Source organism: Colius striatus, chromosome 9 (genome assembly GCF_028858725.1).
Source record: "Colius striatus isolate bColStr4 chromosome 9, bColStr4.1.hap1, whole genome shotgun sequence".
Taxonomy (NCBI): Eukaryota; Metazoa; Chordata; class Aves; order Coliiformes; family Coliidae; genus Colius; species Colius striatus.
The window spans coordinates 4,167,367-4,183,342 of record NC_084767.1 but is presented as its reverse complement, the minus strand read 5'-3'; the positions used below and the strand labels follow the sequence as shown (position 1 = coordinate 4,183,342).

The following is a 15,976-nucleotide window of genomic DNA, read 5'->3' as shown; positions in this document are numbered from 1 at the left end:
CTGCAGCTGGAAGGATAGATTTTGTTGCTCTTCCTTATGACCACCAACACAAAAAGAAATCGCCAGTGCATGCTACAATCTAGTGTAGTTTTTCTCCTTCAAGTGTTCAGAGTCCCACAGGTTATCACTCTTGTCCACTTCTTGGAACAAAATTTCTGTGGCCATTCCTGAAGTTAGACAATTGCGGTGCTGTATTTCATCTCCAGGAGCCAAATGCCATTGTGTTACACTTGGCCAAAGGATCCTGCAGAGAAATCAGTTAAGAGTTCTGTTTTAGATCTGCTTCAGCTGATGTCAAAAATGAGACAAGTAATTTAAGTAATGGAAAGGAATAAACAATTAATAATTGTTAAGCAGCTGTAGGAGGTGGAAGAGGAAGGAAGGAAGGAAGGAAGGAAGGAAGGAAGGAAGGAAGGAAGGAAGGAAGGAAGGAAGGAAGGAAGGAAGGATCAAGAAATAGGACTACACAGGTTGTGATGCCTCAGCTTTTTCTGTCAAAAGCAGCTCAGTGAGCTGCAGCTCTGACCTTAGCTAGCTCTTGGTTTAACCAGGACAGCTTTTTGTGATGCTGATAAGTGTTATCATTTGTAGTTGCAAGCGGTTAGGAAGGTTCAAGTGACCCAAACTCAGCTCTGTGAGTTGTGGTGCTACAGTCTTAGAATGGTGGGCAGGTTCTGATGTCATCCAACTACCTTACAAAGTTTTGTACAAAGAACACAAAATAGGATGTGAAATTGTCAGTTCATCACAGAATCTGAGATAACACTTAAACACATTCTAAATGCTTCTGTCAAGAGGATGGGGTGCCACTTTTCTTCTGTTGTCCCAAGTGACAGGACAAGGGGTAATGGGAAGAAGCTGGAACACAAAAAGTTCCACTTAAAAATAAGGAAAAACTATTTTATTGTGAGATGAGGGAGCCCTGGCACAGGCTGCCCAGGGAGGGTGTGGGGGCTTCATCTCTGAAGGTTTTCCAAATCCTCCTGGGCACATTCCTGTGTGACCTGATTGACATGAACCTGCTTCTGCAGGAGGTTGGGTTGGATGAGCTCTAGAGGTCCCTTCCAAGCCCTACCATTCTATGATTCAGTGATAAGGAGGCAGAATATACCTTTTCAGTGGCTTGTTTTAGTTGTTTGCACATTTACTTTAAAGCATGTAGGCTGAGATTCCTTTCTTAGAGTGCTAACGTATCCTTTCCTTCCCTGACTACAGCTCTTGCATCTCACGATTACATATTGAAGATAGTCCCAACAGTGTATGAAGACATGAGTGGCAAGCAGCGATACTCCTACCAATATACTGTAGCAAATAAGGTAAAGAAGTGGGTGGTTCTCAGAGAAGCTCCTCATTGCAACCCAGCGGGTGCATGGAGAATCTTCCCTCACCCTTCCTCCTCCCTCTTGCTCCTCTGCTCTGCAGCCGCATATGGTTGTTTGTAGGCGAGCAGTAGCCCCTGCTGGGAGGAGAAGGAACTGAAGCTCCTCAGAGCAGGGCTTCCTGTTTCTCCTGATGCTAGCCTTTACCAGGGCTGGGATTGCGAGGGCTAGTCATAGCATGTGGTGGTATTGTTTAAATTCTAGAGAAATGTATTCTTGCTCCTGCCTTTTCCCATACATCATTCTAACTGATGTAGATTGCTATAAATGGTGTGGAAGGTTGTTACATGCTTCAGGAGCTCTTCTGACTTATGTCAAGGTGCATTTGGATGGAAACTTCAATCCAACCAAACATACAAAACAGCACTTTATTAATAAAACAATCTCAAATGTGATGGATGTATCAGACAAATAAGTTAGGGTTCTTAACAACTGATTTCAGATGTTAAGCCACTGAACTTGTGGCAGCAATTACGTCTGTTGCACAGTGGGTAGTTTGTTACAGTGGGTTATGATAGCTGCTGTAACTTTACAATTCAAGTAATTTACATTAAATGGGAAGACTTTGTATTTTATTTCTTAAAAGATCTTATTTAGTTTTTGAGGTTAAAAGCCTCTTTCAATTCAAAATTATTTGCCAGTCAGGTGTTAATTGCAAGTCCAGCATCTGTTTATCATATCAATTACTGCTAGTATGCCATAGCTGAGTATCAAGCACACACTCCCATGGACTAGGCCTGAGATTAACGTTCCTTTCTAGTGACTTTTGGTCTTGCTTTGTACAGCGTGTCCCGATGACTTGGATGTCTCCCTCTATTCAGATTACGATGTGTTTGTTCTGCTTAGTGTCACAACTGTTGTTCTGATAAGACTCGTGCAACGCAAGTTCTGAAAGTAATATGGAAAATAGACGGCAGGAGCTTTTGACACTTCTGTGAGTGTGGTTGCAAATTGGGGCATTCAGCCAAGACTGACTCAGTAGGGCAGGATTGCTGGTGGGGAAAAGGGGAGAGGAAGGAAAAAATGAGGTCAGTTCTATCAAAACTGAAGTGCAGAGAAACAGCCCTGCCTCTGTTTTCTGTTCCCATTGAAAAGAAAAATTCCCTTAGTGATGCTTTAGTCCTTGATTCCCATGCTGATCAGTGGGAAACAGAAACTGGAAGCCATTGGAATAGTCTGGCACAAATTGACTGGTACGAAGAGACAAATAGTCTTAAGTGTGAACTGCCTGGCTCCTCTTCCCTTTTACCTCCTAGACCTTCTGTTTCCTCACTTCCCAGATAGCCACTGTCCCAAGACACACTGCAGAACTTCTGCAATGGAAGCCCTGAATGTATTATGACCAGAGACTTCAGCCACATTCTACTTCTCTTGTCATCCATAGGAAAAAATCCTAAATAGAGTGGAATTTGAGATACAGATGAGGTTAAAGGATGGAGATGCTGTTTCACTAGCTTCCTCTGAACTCACAGGAACCAAAGTTATACTTTTTTTGTCTCATGCTCATAGATGTTCTATTTGCTTTTCTTTTCTTTGTCTTTTTCATAGAATCATAGAATGGTAGGGGTTGGAAGGGACCTTTAGAGATCATCTAGTCCAACCCCCCTGCAGAAGCAGGGTCACCTAGATCAGGTCACATAGGAACATGTCCAGGTGGGTCTTGAAGACCTCCAAGGAAGGAGATTCCACAACCCCTCTGGGCAGCCTGTGCCAGGGCTCCCTCAGCTCACAGTGAAATAGTTTTTTTTCTTATGTTTAAGTGGAACTTTTTGTGTTCCAGCTTCATCCCATTACCCCTTGTCCTGTTGCCGGATACTATAGAAAAAAGGGATGTCCCAACCTCCTGACACCCACCCTTTAGATATTTATACATGTTAATAAGATCTCCCCTCACTCTCCTCTTCTCCAGACTAAACAGCCCCAGTTCCCTCAGCCTTTTCTCATATGAAAGATGTTCCAGTCCCATGATCATCTTGGTGTCCCTGTGCTGGACTCTCCAGCAGTTCCCTATCCCACTTGAGCTGAGGAGCCCAGAACTGGACACAGGACTCCAGATGAGGCCTCACCAGGGCAGAGTAGAGAGGAAGAAGAACCTCCCTTGACCTGCTGGCCACACTCTTCTTGATGCATCCCAGGCTGCCATTGGCCTCGTTGGCCATGAGGGCACATTACTGGCTCATATTTAGCTTATTATCAATCAGCACTCACAGGTCTCTGTCTGCAGAGCTGCTCTTCAGCAGTTGGACCCGCAGCCTGTACTAGTGCATGGGGTTGTTCCTTCCCAGCTGCAGGACTCTGCACTTGTCCTTGTTGAACCTCATGAGGTTCCTCTCTGCCCAACTCTCCAGCCGGTTGAGATCCCACTGACTGGCAGCACAGCCTCTGGGGAATCAGCCAGTCCTCCCAGTTTGGTGCCAGCAGGGAACTTGCTGAGGGTACACTCTGTCCCCTCATTCAGGTTGTTGATGAAGATGTTGAACAAGACTGGCCCCAGAGTCAATCCCTGTGGAACTCCACTGACCACAGGCCTCCAACTCTATTCTGTGCCATTGATCACCACCCTCTGGGCTCTGTCATTCAGCCAGCTCTCCATCCACCTCACTGTCCACTTATCCAAGCCACATTGCCTGAGCTTTCTGATGAGGATGTTGTGGGAGACAGTGTCAGATCCTTGCTGAAGTCAAGGTAGATGACATCCGCTGCTCTCCCCTCATCCAGCCAGCTGGTTATGCACTCATAGAAAGCATCAGGTTGGTTAAACAGGATTTCCCCTTGGTGAAGCCATGTTGACTCCCCCTGATAACCATCTTATCCTTCATATGTTCAGTGATAACATTCAGGATGAGCTGTTCCATCACTTTTCCAGGGATGGAGGTGAGGCTGACCGGCCTGGAGTTTCCTGAGTCGTCCTTCCTGCCCTTTTTGAAGACTGGCCTGACATTGGCCTTTTGAAGTATTTGAGGTTGTCTCTGCCTCTGTGTGAATGAGGATTAAAACAGAAGGGGTCATCTGAGTTGGCAAGCATGTCAGACTAAAGAAGGGGAGAGCAGCTGGCTAAAGAAGCAGTGGTGCAATGCCAAGTGCTGGTGGCTCTCATGGGATTGCCTGAGTCCTCAGACTGCTTTTCTCTGATTTTTCTTCAGTCTGTCAAGATAAAAGTCCAGATCCTTGAAAACTGCTAACTATTTCCAGTGAGAGCACAGACAAAATATTTGCTCAAAAGATGTGACTTGTGATACTGAGTTGATGTTAGTATCTGTTCTACATTGTCATTCTGCAGTATGTCTTGGAGTGTTGTCCTGTGGCTGATAGCTTGCACTGTACCTGTTATTAAAGAAATTAATTAGAGATTATCACTGGCAACTAGAGACATCTCTTCTGAACCAGCTTGGAATATTTTTTGAACTTTTGCCAATATTTCTCTGTATACAGTTTCATTTTGGCTTTCAGCATGATTTTTAAACATGGCTCTAGGTGATTCATGCTGAGTGGGCAGAGAATTCACATTGTTGGTCCCAGTGCTGAGGGGGCCTTGCAGGCAGGAGCTGCTGCTTGCTATTCTGAGTGCATGGACCAGAAGGATTTTCACATTCTTGCAAACTAAATTCCATTTGTTTGATGAATATCCCAGTGTATGATTTACATACTGACAGAACAAAAACTTCACCTGCCACCACTTAGAGACCTCTTGTATTTAAATAGAGCAGATCTAAGCTTGGGAAATCAATGACAGCCTTTCTGTTTACTTCTGTAACTTTGAATGAAGGTGAGAGTAAGCACTCTCACCCTATGTTCCCAGCTGTATCATTATCACACTGAAGAACTTACTTTGGTGTGTGATAAGGATGGGGGGTAAGCAGTCATACAAGAATTAACTGTTTGCTTCTTTCCGTCTGATCCTTAGTAGAAAACAGAGGAGTAAGAGTCAGATCCACAGAAACAGTTTTATTGCAGACTATCTGGAATGAGATTGCTCACATTTTCTGCCATTTTCTCCCCCCACTTTCTTTCTAGGAGTACGTGGCCTACAGCCACACTGGCCGCATCATCCCAGCCATCTGGTTTCGTTACGATTTGAGCCCCATCACAGTGAAATACACAGAGAGGCGACAGCCTTTGTACAGGTTTATCACATCGGTGAGTGACTCCAAGTCTTTAATTTCCCTTCTCCTGCCTGCCTTTCATTTCTCTTCTGAGCCTCTCTTGTCCAAAAGAATTGAGTTTCTGCTTCAGAGCATTGTGACATGATTGAAATAAAGCAGGACATCACTGCAGTTGTACTGAAGTGTGAGTGAGGTAACTGGTAAGCCCTGTGCTCTGACAATTTCATTTAATAGCTAGGCACAAGAAGAAAGAAAATGATCCTGTTCCAGCAGTGCCAAACTCTGTCTAGGCACGATGGGCACTATTGCAGCATGTCAGAAACTTGGAAGCGGAGCTAGTGTGGTATGCTGCAATAAACCGTGTCTCTAATGATGGGATCTAACTTGCAGAGAATATAGGGCAGTTGTTTTACTCAGTGCTGCTGCTTGGCTTAATATGGGTATGCTAGTTCCAGCCATTTACTCCTGGGAAGAAGTGGAGAAGAGATGCATTATTGAATTCCAGAGGTGTTCTCCTGACAAGTTATGTTTTGATCTACGCAGATAACATCCTGCAGTACTGATCTCAGCATCTATAACAAAGCTGTACTGTCCAAACTGCTACTTAAGCAAAGAGCTATTTAAAGGTCTTTCAGAACTTTAAAAAATGGGCCCTGAGGCTTAAAATTTAGGCTGCAGTCTGCTGTGCCAGTGAGGCATGGTAGAATGTGAAGTAGTTGATAAATTGGCTGGGATGAAGACTTCAGATTTTGATTTTTAAACTGTTTGAATATTTTAATTGGAAGTAACATAAACAGTGGGACTGTGTTGCACTTAAAGATTTTGATTTTGCAGCTTCTGATAAACACCAAGTTTCCTTCACTTCACTTTGGAAACGTTTGTGATCTCTAGGATATACGAATACCAAGAGAAAGGGACTTGAAGCAAAATCTAAGTGTCGTGGTTTAAGAGCTTCTCTCCTTAACACGTCTGCTTGGTTTCAAAATTTAATCCTAAAAAAGCTCAAACATCAGCATTTTGTGGCTTGGCATCTCATATTGCTTCTACTTCTTTCCCTAACAATATGCTGTCATAAGTTTCTTCTGCATCTTGCTGAGCGTAAGGGTGTGGAATTGTTTTTAGTGGGAAATGGTGTTTGGAAATGATTGACAGCTGGCATTATTCTTTGTCATGTCCATAGCTAGCATTGACTTACTGCTGATAGGCCATTGTATGCATATAAATAGCATCTTTGTTGAATCTGATACCATGTTTCAGAGTTTACATAAGGAGTCCACAGGAGAGCCTTTCCTCACTGGCTGCCACAGTGACCTTTTGGGTTTGAGGTGGCCTCAGCTAGAATTTTGCCCCATCCTGTCTGTAAAGTTGGTCAGGCACGTGCTGGCAGCTAGACTGCTGAAGAAGAGTTTTACAACTGATTTTTGTCTTCTTTGTTTGGTCTTATAAATGTCAGTAGTCTCAGGCAGCCCACTTGGGGCCATTCCAACTGACTGTCCTTCCTACTGAGACATGTGGATGACACTGATATCTGCAGTAGCTGTTATGCTGTACATGAGACAGGTGTGCCAGACCCTTGTCAGATGTGGATGACTTAGAGGCAGATCCTTTTCACTGATGCTATATTGTGACTGTCAGTCTGGACCATCTAACCCCGGTACAGATGGCCTGCCCTTGCTTTCATTTGGGCTAGGAATGTTTACAGTAGGGCAGCTTTGGCTGTAAAGCTTTACAGTGTTCAAGGTGACATTGAAAAGGTTGGAGAGGGGAGCAGTGCTGCAGGGGATCAAAATACTTTTTGTCCTAGGTTTCTTTGCCCTATTTTGATGACATGATCTGTTCTGAAGTCCTTTCCACCGCTTTAGCCCATTCCTGTATCTCCAGCGTGGCCTTTTGCATCACAGTTGCTCTGGAGACCAGTTAGTGGTGATCAGCACTGGGCTGAGGTCCAGACAGACATTGTGCCAGGGCAACTCATTTTGCTACTGAGAAAGTTATCTGATGCTCTTTGTTAGTAATGAGTTTGCCCCAAAAACACTTGAGCACTGTGAAGGGCAACATTATAGCACCTCAACAGTCTTCTCAATGAACCCACTCTAACTCATGCCTGCTCCTTAGGTATGAAGAATTATCCTAATGTTCTGTACCATGTGGGAGATGCTTCCTGTGCAGGACAAAAGGCATTGCTTTAGCAGAGGTTTCACTTTACATGTCACATTTCAAAAAGTTCAGCATAAACTAAACTTTTGTACTGCTTGTTGGTCAGTGCTGCCATTGTCACTGTGCTGTGAATTTGCCATGGATCCTGGGGTTAACCACAGACATTTGGCATAGTGATAAGCGCAGTAGTTTTTGCCTGTTAAATGGTACTGCTTAAAATCAGAGCATCTCCCCATAAAGAGAACGCATTCATGGCCTCCTGGTTGAGGTTATGGAGCGAGGGGAATAGTTTCACTGCTTAAAATTTATGAGTTCTTCTAAGTGGCCAAACTGAAAGAAGGCATTATCATGAGGTCATCAGGCTGGGAGGGGAGAGCAGGCAGAAAACAAGCCAAAGTTCTGCTGAAGTGTTCAAAATCCAAAGAAAATAATAGATTTTTTTTTTTCCCCTCATATAAGGAGACTTGTCTTCCTTTCAGGTGTGAACAAAATTAACCTGGAAATAATGGTGAGGGGGAACAACTGTAGCCATGAGACCTGTTACCAACAAATAACTCAGAGACTCGTCGTAGACTGAGTCCCATGGCATTTTTAAAACCAAGGTGGTGGTGTTCTAGAAGCTGTGCTGCAGCTCAGCCAGAAATATCTGAATGGGATTCTGCAGCTCATCTTCCTAGGAATTACCTGGGGTTCCTACTGGTCCCCTCTATCCTTAAACATAATTCCTGGATCTTAAGATATCCCTGAGGTCCACAGTCACATACCTGGCACTTGGCTTTCTGTCATCTTGCTTGCAGCCCAGCCTTGCCTCCTGCTACATATCCACTCCTGTTGTCCTTTAGACTCCAGCCTGCATCCCAGACACTGTCCTGTAGTCGTGTTCTGTTCTAAACCCTTGTGTATACCCATCACTGCGTGGCCTCTCACTGCTCTAATTGTTACACTTAGATATTTCTTTCCCTTCCTCCTTTAATGGTTGGTCCTGAGTCAAACTGGAACCTCACGGAGCCAAACGCAGATCCTTCCCAGTATAAAACTCCATTAAACATAAATAAGTGCATGGTGCCTGACTTCCTTCAGCACAGCTGAGGAGCAACACTCCCTACGTATTAGAACAGTGCTGATGAAGAAACACGGGGCTGCAGCTTTGGTGCTGACCTAAAGACCAACCCTGGTGCTGCCTATTTTTTTGGCCGCAATGAAACAAGCGGGCTGTGTGCGTGCTGGGAGGCAGCTCCAAGCGAATGCCAGGTGTGTGTGACTCATAAACACTCAGCACTACAGAGCTGTGCAGATGGATATATATTTTTTTCTCTTCCCACCCCTTTGCACTGCTGCACTGAAATCAGATTTTCCTACCATATGATGTAAAGTCTTGGTGTTGGACGGTTTTTCTCTTGTTTGCGGTGTGACATCCTCTGTCAGCTGAGCTGCTGTGGACTCAAATAACCCAACTCCATTGCAGTCACTTCCCCTGAAAAGTCAGCCTGCGTCAGAATCCGAGGGACAGCGAGGAGGGGGGTGCAGAGGGTGGGAGCTGGACTTGTCCCCTAAAATTACTAACTCTGCCTCAGGCTGCTGCTGTAGTTTTTGAAGCCTTTAGCTGCTGGAATGCCAGCTGTCCTGCAGAAGCCATACTTACTGCTGGTCTTTTCACTGAGCTCTTTCAACGTAGTTATTATTAATAAGCAAGTTAATGAGGGCTTTATTTCTTGCTGCCTTCACTCTCCATTAATGAACTGTTTGTTCTGTTGCCACTGCTAACTCCTTGCAGGGCTGAGTGCTGCTGCTGCTGTGTTACTCTTCTGTCTGTGACTTTGCCCATGGGGTGTAGTGCTGTGTGGGAGAGGAGACGTGGCACAGTAGCCCTGGCGTGGCACTGATTCCCTTCTGTGTCAGCTGTATTGCATTTCCCTGATACCCTGCTACATTGGCTTCCTGGTTTTGGGTTCGTCTCTCTCAGCTTCTAGCTCATGGCAAAATCCCCCTTTTCCTAGGCAGACCCTTCTCAGGAGATAAGCTCTGTATCTTGTCCCCTCTCACTGACCTGGTGTCTCCTATTCTCAGACACTCCTAATCCTACACAACGTAAAAGACCAAACTGAAAGAGCATCACAGTTATGAAGTAAAAAATGTGAGAGTTAAGGAATGCCAGGTCCTGGGTAATTACAGTTTGACTGTTAAATGTTATTAGGTTACATGATTGTGTGTCACACTTTCCATGTGATCCCTGCCTTGTGCAGTGTGTGGGTAGGGTGGCACCTTGGGAGCAGCGCTTCTTCCCATCCTAAGGTCAAATCTGTGGCTAGTATGTGGCTTCTATTAACCTGGTCCTGAGTACAAGTCATGTGTTTTCACAAGAACTCCGAGATGGCTGTTGTCAGGGTATTGAAGTTTCCCTGGGAGGCAAGTTTGGCATTACCCCCCATTTCAAAGATAAGGGAATTGAATGTGTTGCAAAGTCCTATCTCACTGGTGCCCTCTGATTTTATGTGCTCCAAGCCCAAGTGCCTTTGGTTTGACCTGTCAGAATAGTTTTGCATTTTTCTAGCACTTGAGACCTGAAGTAGGCTGTTCTGCTAATCAGGAGATTAATAACTCCGTTCATGAAAATGATTATGTGTTTTTACTGGTGTAATCATTCAACCCAAGACATCTTGCATGGAAAACTTCAGCCCACAAAGAGTTAAGTTGGCAGTGCTTTTGTAAGCAGCCTTTGTAATGGAAAGTGTTAGACAGCCTTAGCTGTAGGTGTCACTGGTAGCTAGTGCCTCTGTTAGTCACTGTCCTTCACATGCTATTTCAGTGTATTTTGCCTGTTTGCAAATGCTGCATCTTGTGAAATAAGGAAAAGACTACAAGGCTGTGGTACTTATAATAGAAAACAGTAGTAGGAAGGTATGAGCAACACAGAGATTCTAGAAAGCTTTCTTGGGTGGAATTTAGCCCAGGAAGAAACAGCGTTCATGCTGTAGGCTCGCAGGAGCTGAGATTTAATGATTGGCTCAGGCTGTGATGAGCTCAGGACAGCACTAAGTTATTCCACTGTAGGCAATGGTTTTCCTGAATGATTGTCCTGTAATTATGTCTTCATTACTGGTACCCAGCTCATACTATGCTTCCAGAAAATACCCTAGCAGTAGGCAGTAGTACCTTTCCCCCCACCAGTTTTAAACTGCATAAAAGTTTTCCCCCCTCATCACTGACAAACCCTTTCCTCTCTCTGTACATTTCAGATATGTGCCATCATTGGAGGAACATTTACTGTAGCTGGGATCCTCGACTCCTGCATTTTCACAGCATCAGAGGCCTGGAAGAAGATCCAGCTGGGGAAAATGCAGTAACAGTGAAACTCTACCCTAGTCTCCAAGGACAGGAGCAAAGATTGAGAAATCTACCACTACCTGTTTTTGTCTGTATTTTCTATTTGATTGAATCAATAAGTTTTTCTCTAATCAGGCTGTTCAGTGAAGACGACTTCAACAAATCAAAGAAATCTCCATGCATTTCAGAGCTCTGAGATTGAAAAATCAATGGAATCAGGCCATGGATTTTGATTCTCTCCCCCCAGAAAGAGAGGTTGAAATGCCATATTTGAAATACACCGTCAGATCTAAGTAAGGATGACAAGTCTGTTCTCTGGGAGGTTCCTATGGCAGTGTACAAATTAAGTAGTAGATTGCAAAGAGTTGAGCTGTCTTGTGGCACTTTTTGGGATTCTGTTGGATTTGCATGATTAGACAATCGACTTGTGTATAAGGCAAAAAGATACATTAGGAAGAAATTCCACCCGTGGTGCCAAAAAGGTGATGTATCTGTTGGTGAGGGATGGAAAGTGTTAGTTCCCATAGTAAACTTTAGAGACAAAGGGCAGAAATAACATCAAGAAATGTTTTGTGCTTTTATTGAAAGCTCTTTTGTTCAGATATGACCTTTCTTATGAAATGAGCAAACAACAAGGGGAGGCCTTTCCCCAGCTACCTTTTCCAGGGTAGTCCGTGATCTGGGCAGTGGAGGGCCTTTCTTTTACTCTGGATGTAAAAGTGGTTTCATTTCTTCCCAGAAACTGAATATCCAGTCTTGTGTTTACAGGTGGCATGAAGTAAAAGCCAAACTGAGCAACACAGTTTTATGTGGCCTTTGCTTTGAAAGGGAATAGTTGTCCTTACAGCATTAGCTTTTATTCTTTCTTATGTTTTTTAAACACAGACCACCCGACAGTCTGGATTCTGCACTTCTGCTTTAATATTGTTGTTGTTGTTATTTTGAAAAGGGGTTGTACATTCTGTGTGTTCAGAAAAATGGTGCATTCTGGGTGGATGAGCACAGCTTACTGTCTTGCTTTGTGTGTGCATATTGAATACACCTGTCAAACACAGGAAGTCTGTCTTTGCAGGGTTTAAGGTGCCTCCTTTTTCCTTTAAAGTTCAGTCAGGCATCTTTCCTGAGCCCTAGGCTGACTCTGTTCACCCTCAGGTACACCACAGCGGGGCAGGTATCCCCACAAGCTGACCCCTGCTAGTAGATGGTTTGGTTTATTCCCTAAAATGGTACCTGAGCTTCCATGCCCATTCATTCAAGCCTTTGTCATCTGGGGCCACCAGTAAATGGAGGCATGAGAGGAAAACTACTGCCAGGTGTGGCTTGCATGGAATGGTAGACATGAGTTCACTAAAATGAGACCAATGCCACTGGCCCATTTTCCATAGCCTCCTGAATGTTCCTTGAGTAGTAACAGTCTCTGCATGCTTTTGTAAATGTCTGAGCTGAGGATACACAAATTTTAAGTGTTCTGGGATGGATAAAAAAACCATCATGAAATAAAAATCTTGAAGTCAATCAATGCTGTAAATTCTAAGACGGGATTTCTCTTGGGTAATATCTACTGCCCACCGCCCTTTCCTGGAGGCAAAAGTATCCAAACAATATGCTGTGATAATATGAATCTTTGAATATTCAGTGTTAATGCTAGAGTCAGATGCATTTCAAAAGTATTCCTGATATATGTCTGTTGAAACCATTGCTTTGGAAGTAGGGAAGGTAGCCAGTTTTATCCACACCCCTCAAGAAGAAGACGACAACCATTGTCCCCGCGCCCTGTAGTGACTTCAGACCAATTACAGCATTGAAGTTTTTCCCTGTCCTTATTATGGGCTGATTGCTATTACTTTAGGTGTAAACTGGATTGTGTAACTTCCTGTATCTGTTGATGTATGGATAGATTTTATACTTTTTTTTTTTCCATTTACAAAAATCAACTTGAAAAACCAGATGCTTTGTCTTCATTTGGGTGCGTGTGTCCCTGTGCCACCCGCGGCATGGGAGCTGGGATTTGCCATGGCAATTGCTTCTCTTGCTGGCTGAAAGATTGCTCCAAATCCACTGTGACCAGCTGAAGCTTACAGCAAAAATGTCCTAGGTTTTTGCCTTTGGAGTTTGTTGAGCCTTTGCTCGTGTGAAGCCAGTGGATTACAAGGATGGGATTTGTCACGCCTTAGCAGTGTGTCCTTCTCCTGAGCTGTGCAACAGATCTTTGTAGCATGGTGGATTGTACTGTTAGTTTTCTGAAATTTGTTCCCTGGTACAATGTCTTTGACACAAGCAAAGCTGGTTGCAGATTCCTTGTGTCACTGGGTGTGTTCTGCCCTTCTCCCCGTCTTCTGTCTGCATGAAACGCTGCCTTCTGTGCAGCCCAGGCCAGCTCTGTAAACCAGACCAGGGAAATTGTTTGGCTTTCTTTGGAAATCATAGAATCACAGAATGGTGGGGGTTGGAAGGGACCTTTAGAGATCATCTAGTCCAACCCCCTGCCAAAGCAGATCCACCCAGATTGGGTCACACAGGAATGACAGATGCATACAGCAGTGTGTGTGCTTTCTCTGACAAAAAGTCCACTTCTGGCAAAACCCTGCTGAAAAAGCAGCCTGCATTTCAGCTCTCTAAACCAGGGCTAAGCCTTTGAGTACTGCCAGGCCAAGGCCACCTTCTGGGTCCACTCAAGTTGTGGCGAGCTTGTCCTTCACATGTGGCTGGCTTGAGTCTTTTAATGATGCTGAATCACGTGTTTATAGAAGAATCTGCTCTTCATCTCTCCAAATGTGAGAGCAAGGTAGTTACTGTTACAGCAGTGCTGTCCCATGCATGCATGTCTCATTAGATTTCATGTTTATTTTCACTTTCTAGGCGCAAACTGAGCTTAGTTGCTTTTAAACATCAATGCAAACAAAACTAATTTCAAGTCCCAGTGGAAGGAAAACCATCAATTGTAAATGTTCCTCCATATTCCTGGCTTTGCTCTTCCCAGTCAGTATTTTGACAGAAGTATTTGTGGTTTTCCAGGAAAGATACCCCTATAGGAAGTAAAATATTTAGAACTTGCACATATTCCAGTTTACATAAGTCCCTCTAAAGCTACGCTCCATCAGACGGTGAGAACTTGGGGCGTAGGATGCTTGACAGTGTTGGAGCTCTAGGGAAAGCTGTGCTTAGGTGTATTCTAGGCAGTGGGTGGACTGCTGAAGATTGGTTTTTAACAAAAAAAATGGAAATCGGATAAGAAAAATCTTTGAAGCCATGAATTTGTGAATGCTTGTTCTGACTTACCCAGTACTTGCATCCAACTAGTGCTCTGTAAAAAGCGAAGTCTACAGTGCAGATGGTGATGTCTGCAGGTCATTTCTGAATAGTTCTCCTTTAAAGTGGCTTTTTATTTGTGTGATACACAAACCATTCAGGCAGAAAATTACTGTGATGAATATCTGCTTTAGAATACCCATTCAGATTAAATGTATCACTGAGGTGTTTCTCCTATAGACTTTGGAAGAAGGGAGAGAGGAGCAGGGGAGGGAGGATGTTGTCCCATCGTGTGTTATGGTGATGTTTTAAAGCACAAGTCTTTTGTGTTTTTACAGTGGAGGTCATTAAGGAGTTTCTGGCATTTCCCTTTTCATTTCCAACTGTACAGTAATAAAATATTAGCCTTTTTAGTTCTCTAATTAAATTAAGACTCTTGTGTGTTTTAATTGGCTTCTTGTTGCACTATCACAGCAAATCAGTCAAAAAAGGGTGCTTTTGTTTTGTTTTTAACTATTATTTCAGTGAACAAAGCGTTATCACACAGTGAAATCACCGTAAGCCAGGTCACTGTGCAGAAAGTTACCATGAGGCTCTTTTGTAATCGGTACTGAGTCATGTCTGGACATTCAGTGCTTGGTTTTGAACAGGACCAAGTGTCCTAACCTCCCTTTATTATAATGAGAGGCGATTGGACTGTGCTTGGAACTTGCTGTGTTTGGCTTTAGTCACTGTGACACTTGGTATATAAAATAACTCCTTCTTTGTTCCCCTCTGCCCCCCTTTAATTTCCTTTTAGCTTTGCTTCACTAAGTATGTAGAAATAAGCATCTGAGGCAATTATTAAAGATTAAATAGTAAAGGGTTGCAACACAGTGGATATATCTGCACCATGTTAAGAAATTGTAATTCTTTGTAAGTTCTAGTATTGCCTACACACATTAGTGTCTGCTCTACGACATCTTTGTGGAGGAAGAGATACCACCCACTTCTAGTCAACATCTAGTACAGACTGGAACTTGGATTTCCTGAAGGGACAGGATGGTGCTGAAGGTTCCTTACTCTGTATAAAATATGAATAAAGGCATTTGTCTGACTCAGCCTCCTGCAGCTCTCCAGCCTGGAAACTTTTCCAGCCTACTTTTAAGAACCAAAACCCAGTCAAGTGTCTGTTCTGCTTCTCACCTGATCGACGGTGGAAATGAGCCAAGAATAAGAATTTTCATTAAGAATAAATTAGCCTGTGTCCAGAAGGGATGTAACAGCACCAAATCTACCTGGAACACAAGCAGTTTGTGCAGGTGAGTTGTTTATGGGCTGGCGATGGATGCAGGTAGCCGTGCACACAACACACAAGAGGGGTCGGGGCTGGGGCATTTGAACTTGACACAAGCCCTGGCAAACCCATCTCTCTTTTGTCTGAGGGACGTGGGCTTTGGGAGCTGAACTGGAGAGGAGGAAGCTGGTTTGGGGAGGGACTGGATTGAGAGGGAAGTAGCTGCTGCTCTATAGCTCTGACTTTGGGCTCAGTGAAAGGAGGGGATGTGGGAACAGACCCGTGGCTGCCCGGGGGTCGGTGCCCGAGTGGGTGCCGCCAGGTCGTTCCCCGGGGGTCGGGGCCCGGGTGGGTGCCCGGGAGGCGGTGCCGGGGCCCGTGTGGGTGCCGCCAGGTCGTTCCCCGGGGGTCGGGGCCCGGGTGGGTGCCGGGAGGCGGTGCCGGGGCCCGTGTGGGTGCCAGGCGGCTGTAGCACTGCCCGCCGGCCG

General features: G+C 44.4%; 1 protein-coding gene across 1 annotated transcript in view; it reads left to right on the top strand.

The window, feature by feature from the left end:
* Positions 1-11,079, top strand: part of ERGIC1 (endoplasmic reticulum-golgi intermediate compartment 1) — a 59,092-nt gene extending 48,013 nt beyond the window's left edge. The window contains exons 8-10 of the mRNA XM_062002317.1: positions 1,216-1,316; positions 5,394-5,516; positions 10,876-11,079. Of these exons, the coding sequence (XP_061858301.1) occupies positions 1,216-1,316; positions 5,394-5,516; positions 10,876-10,983 (332 nt within the window). The 3' untranslated portion in view covers positions 10,984-11,079. The remainder of the gene's footprint in view (positions 1-1,215; positions 1,317-5,393; positions 5,517-10,875) is intronic.
* The last annotated feature ends 4,897 nt before the right edge of the window (positions 11,080-15,976 follow it).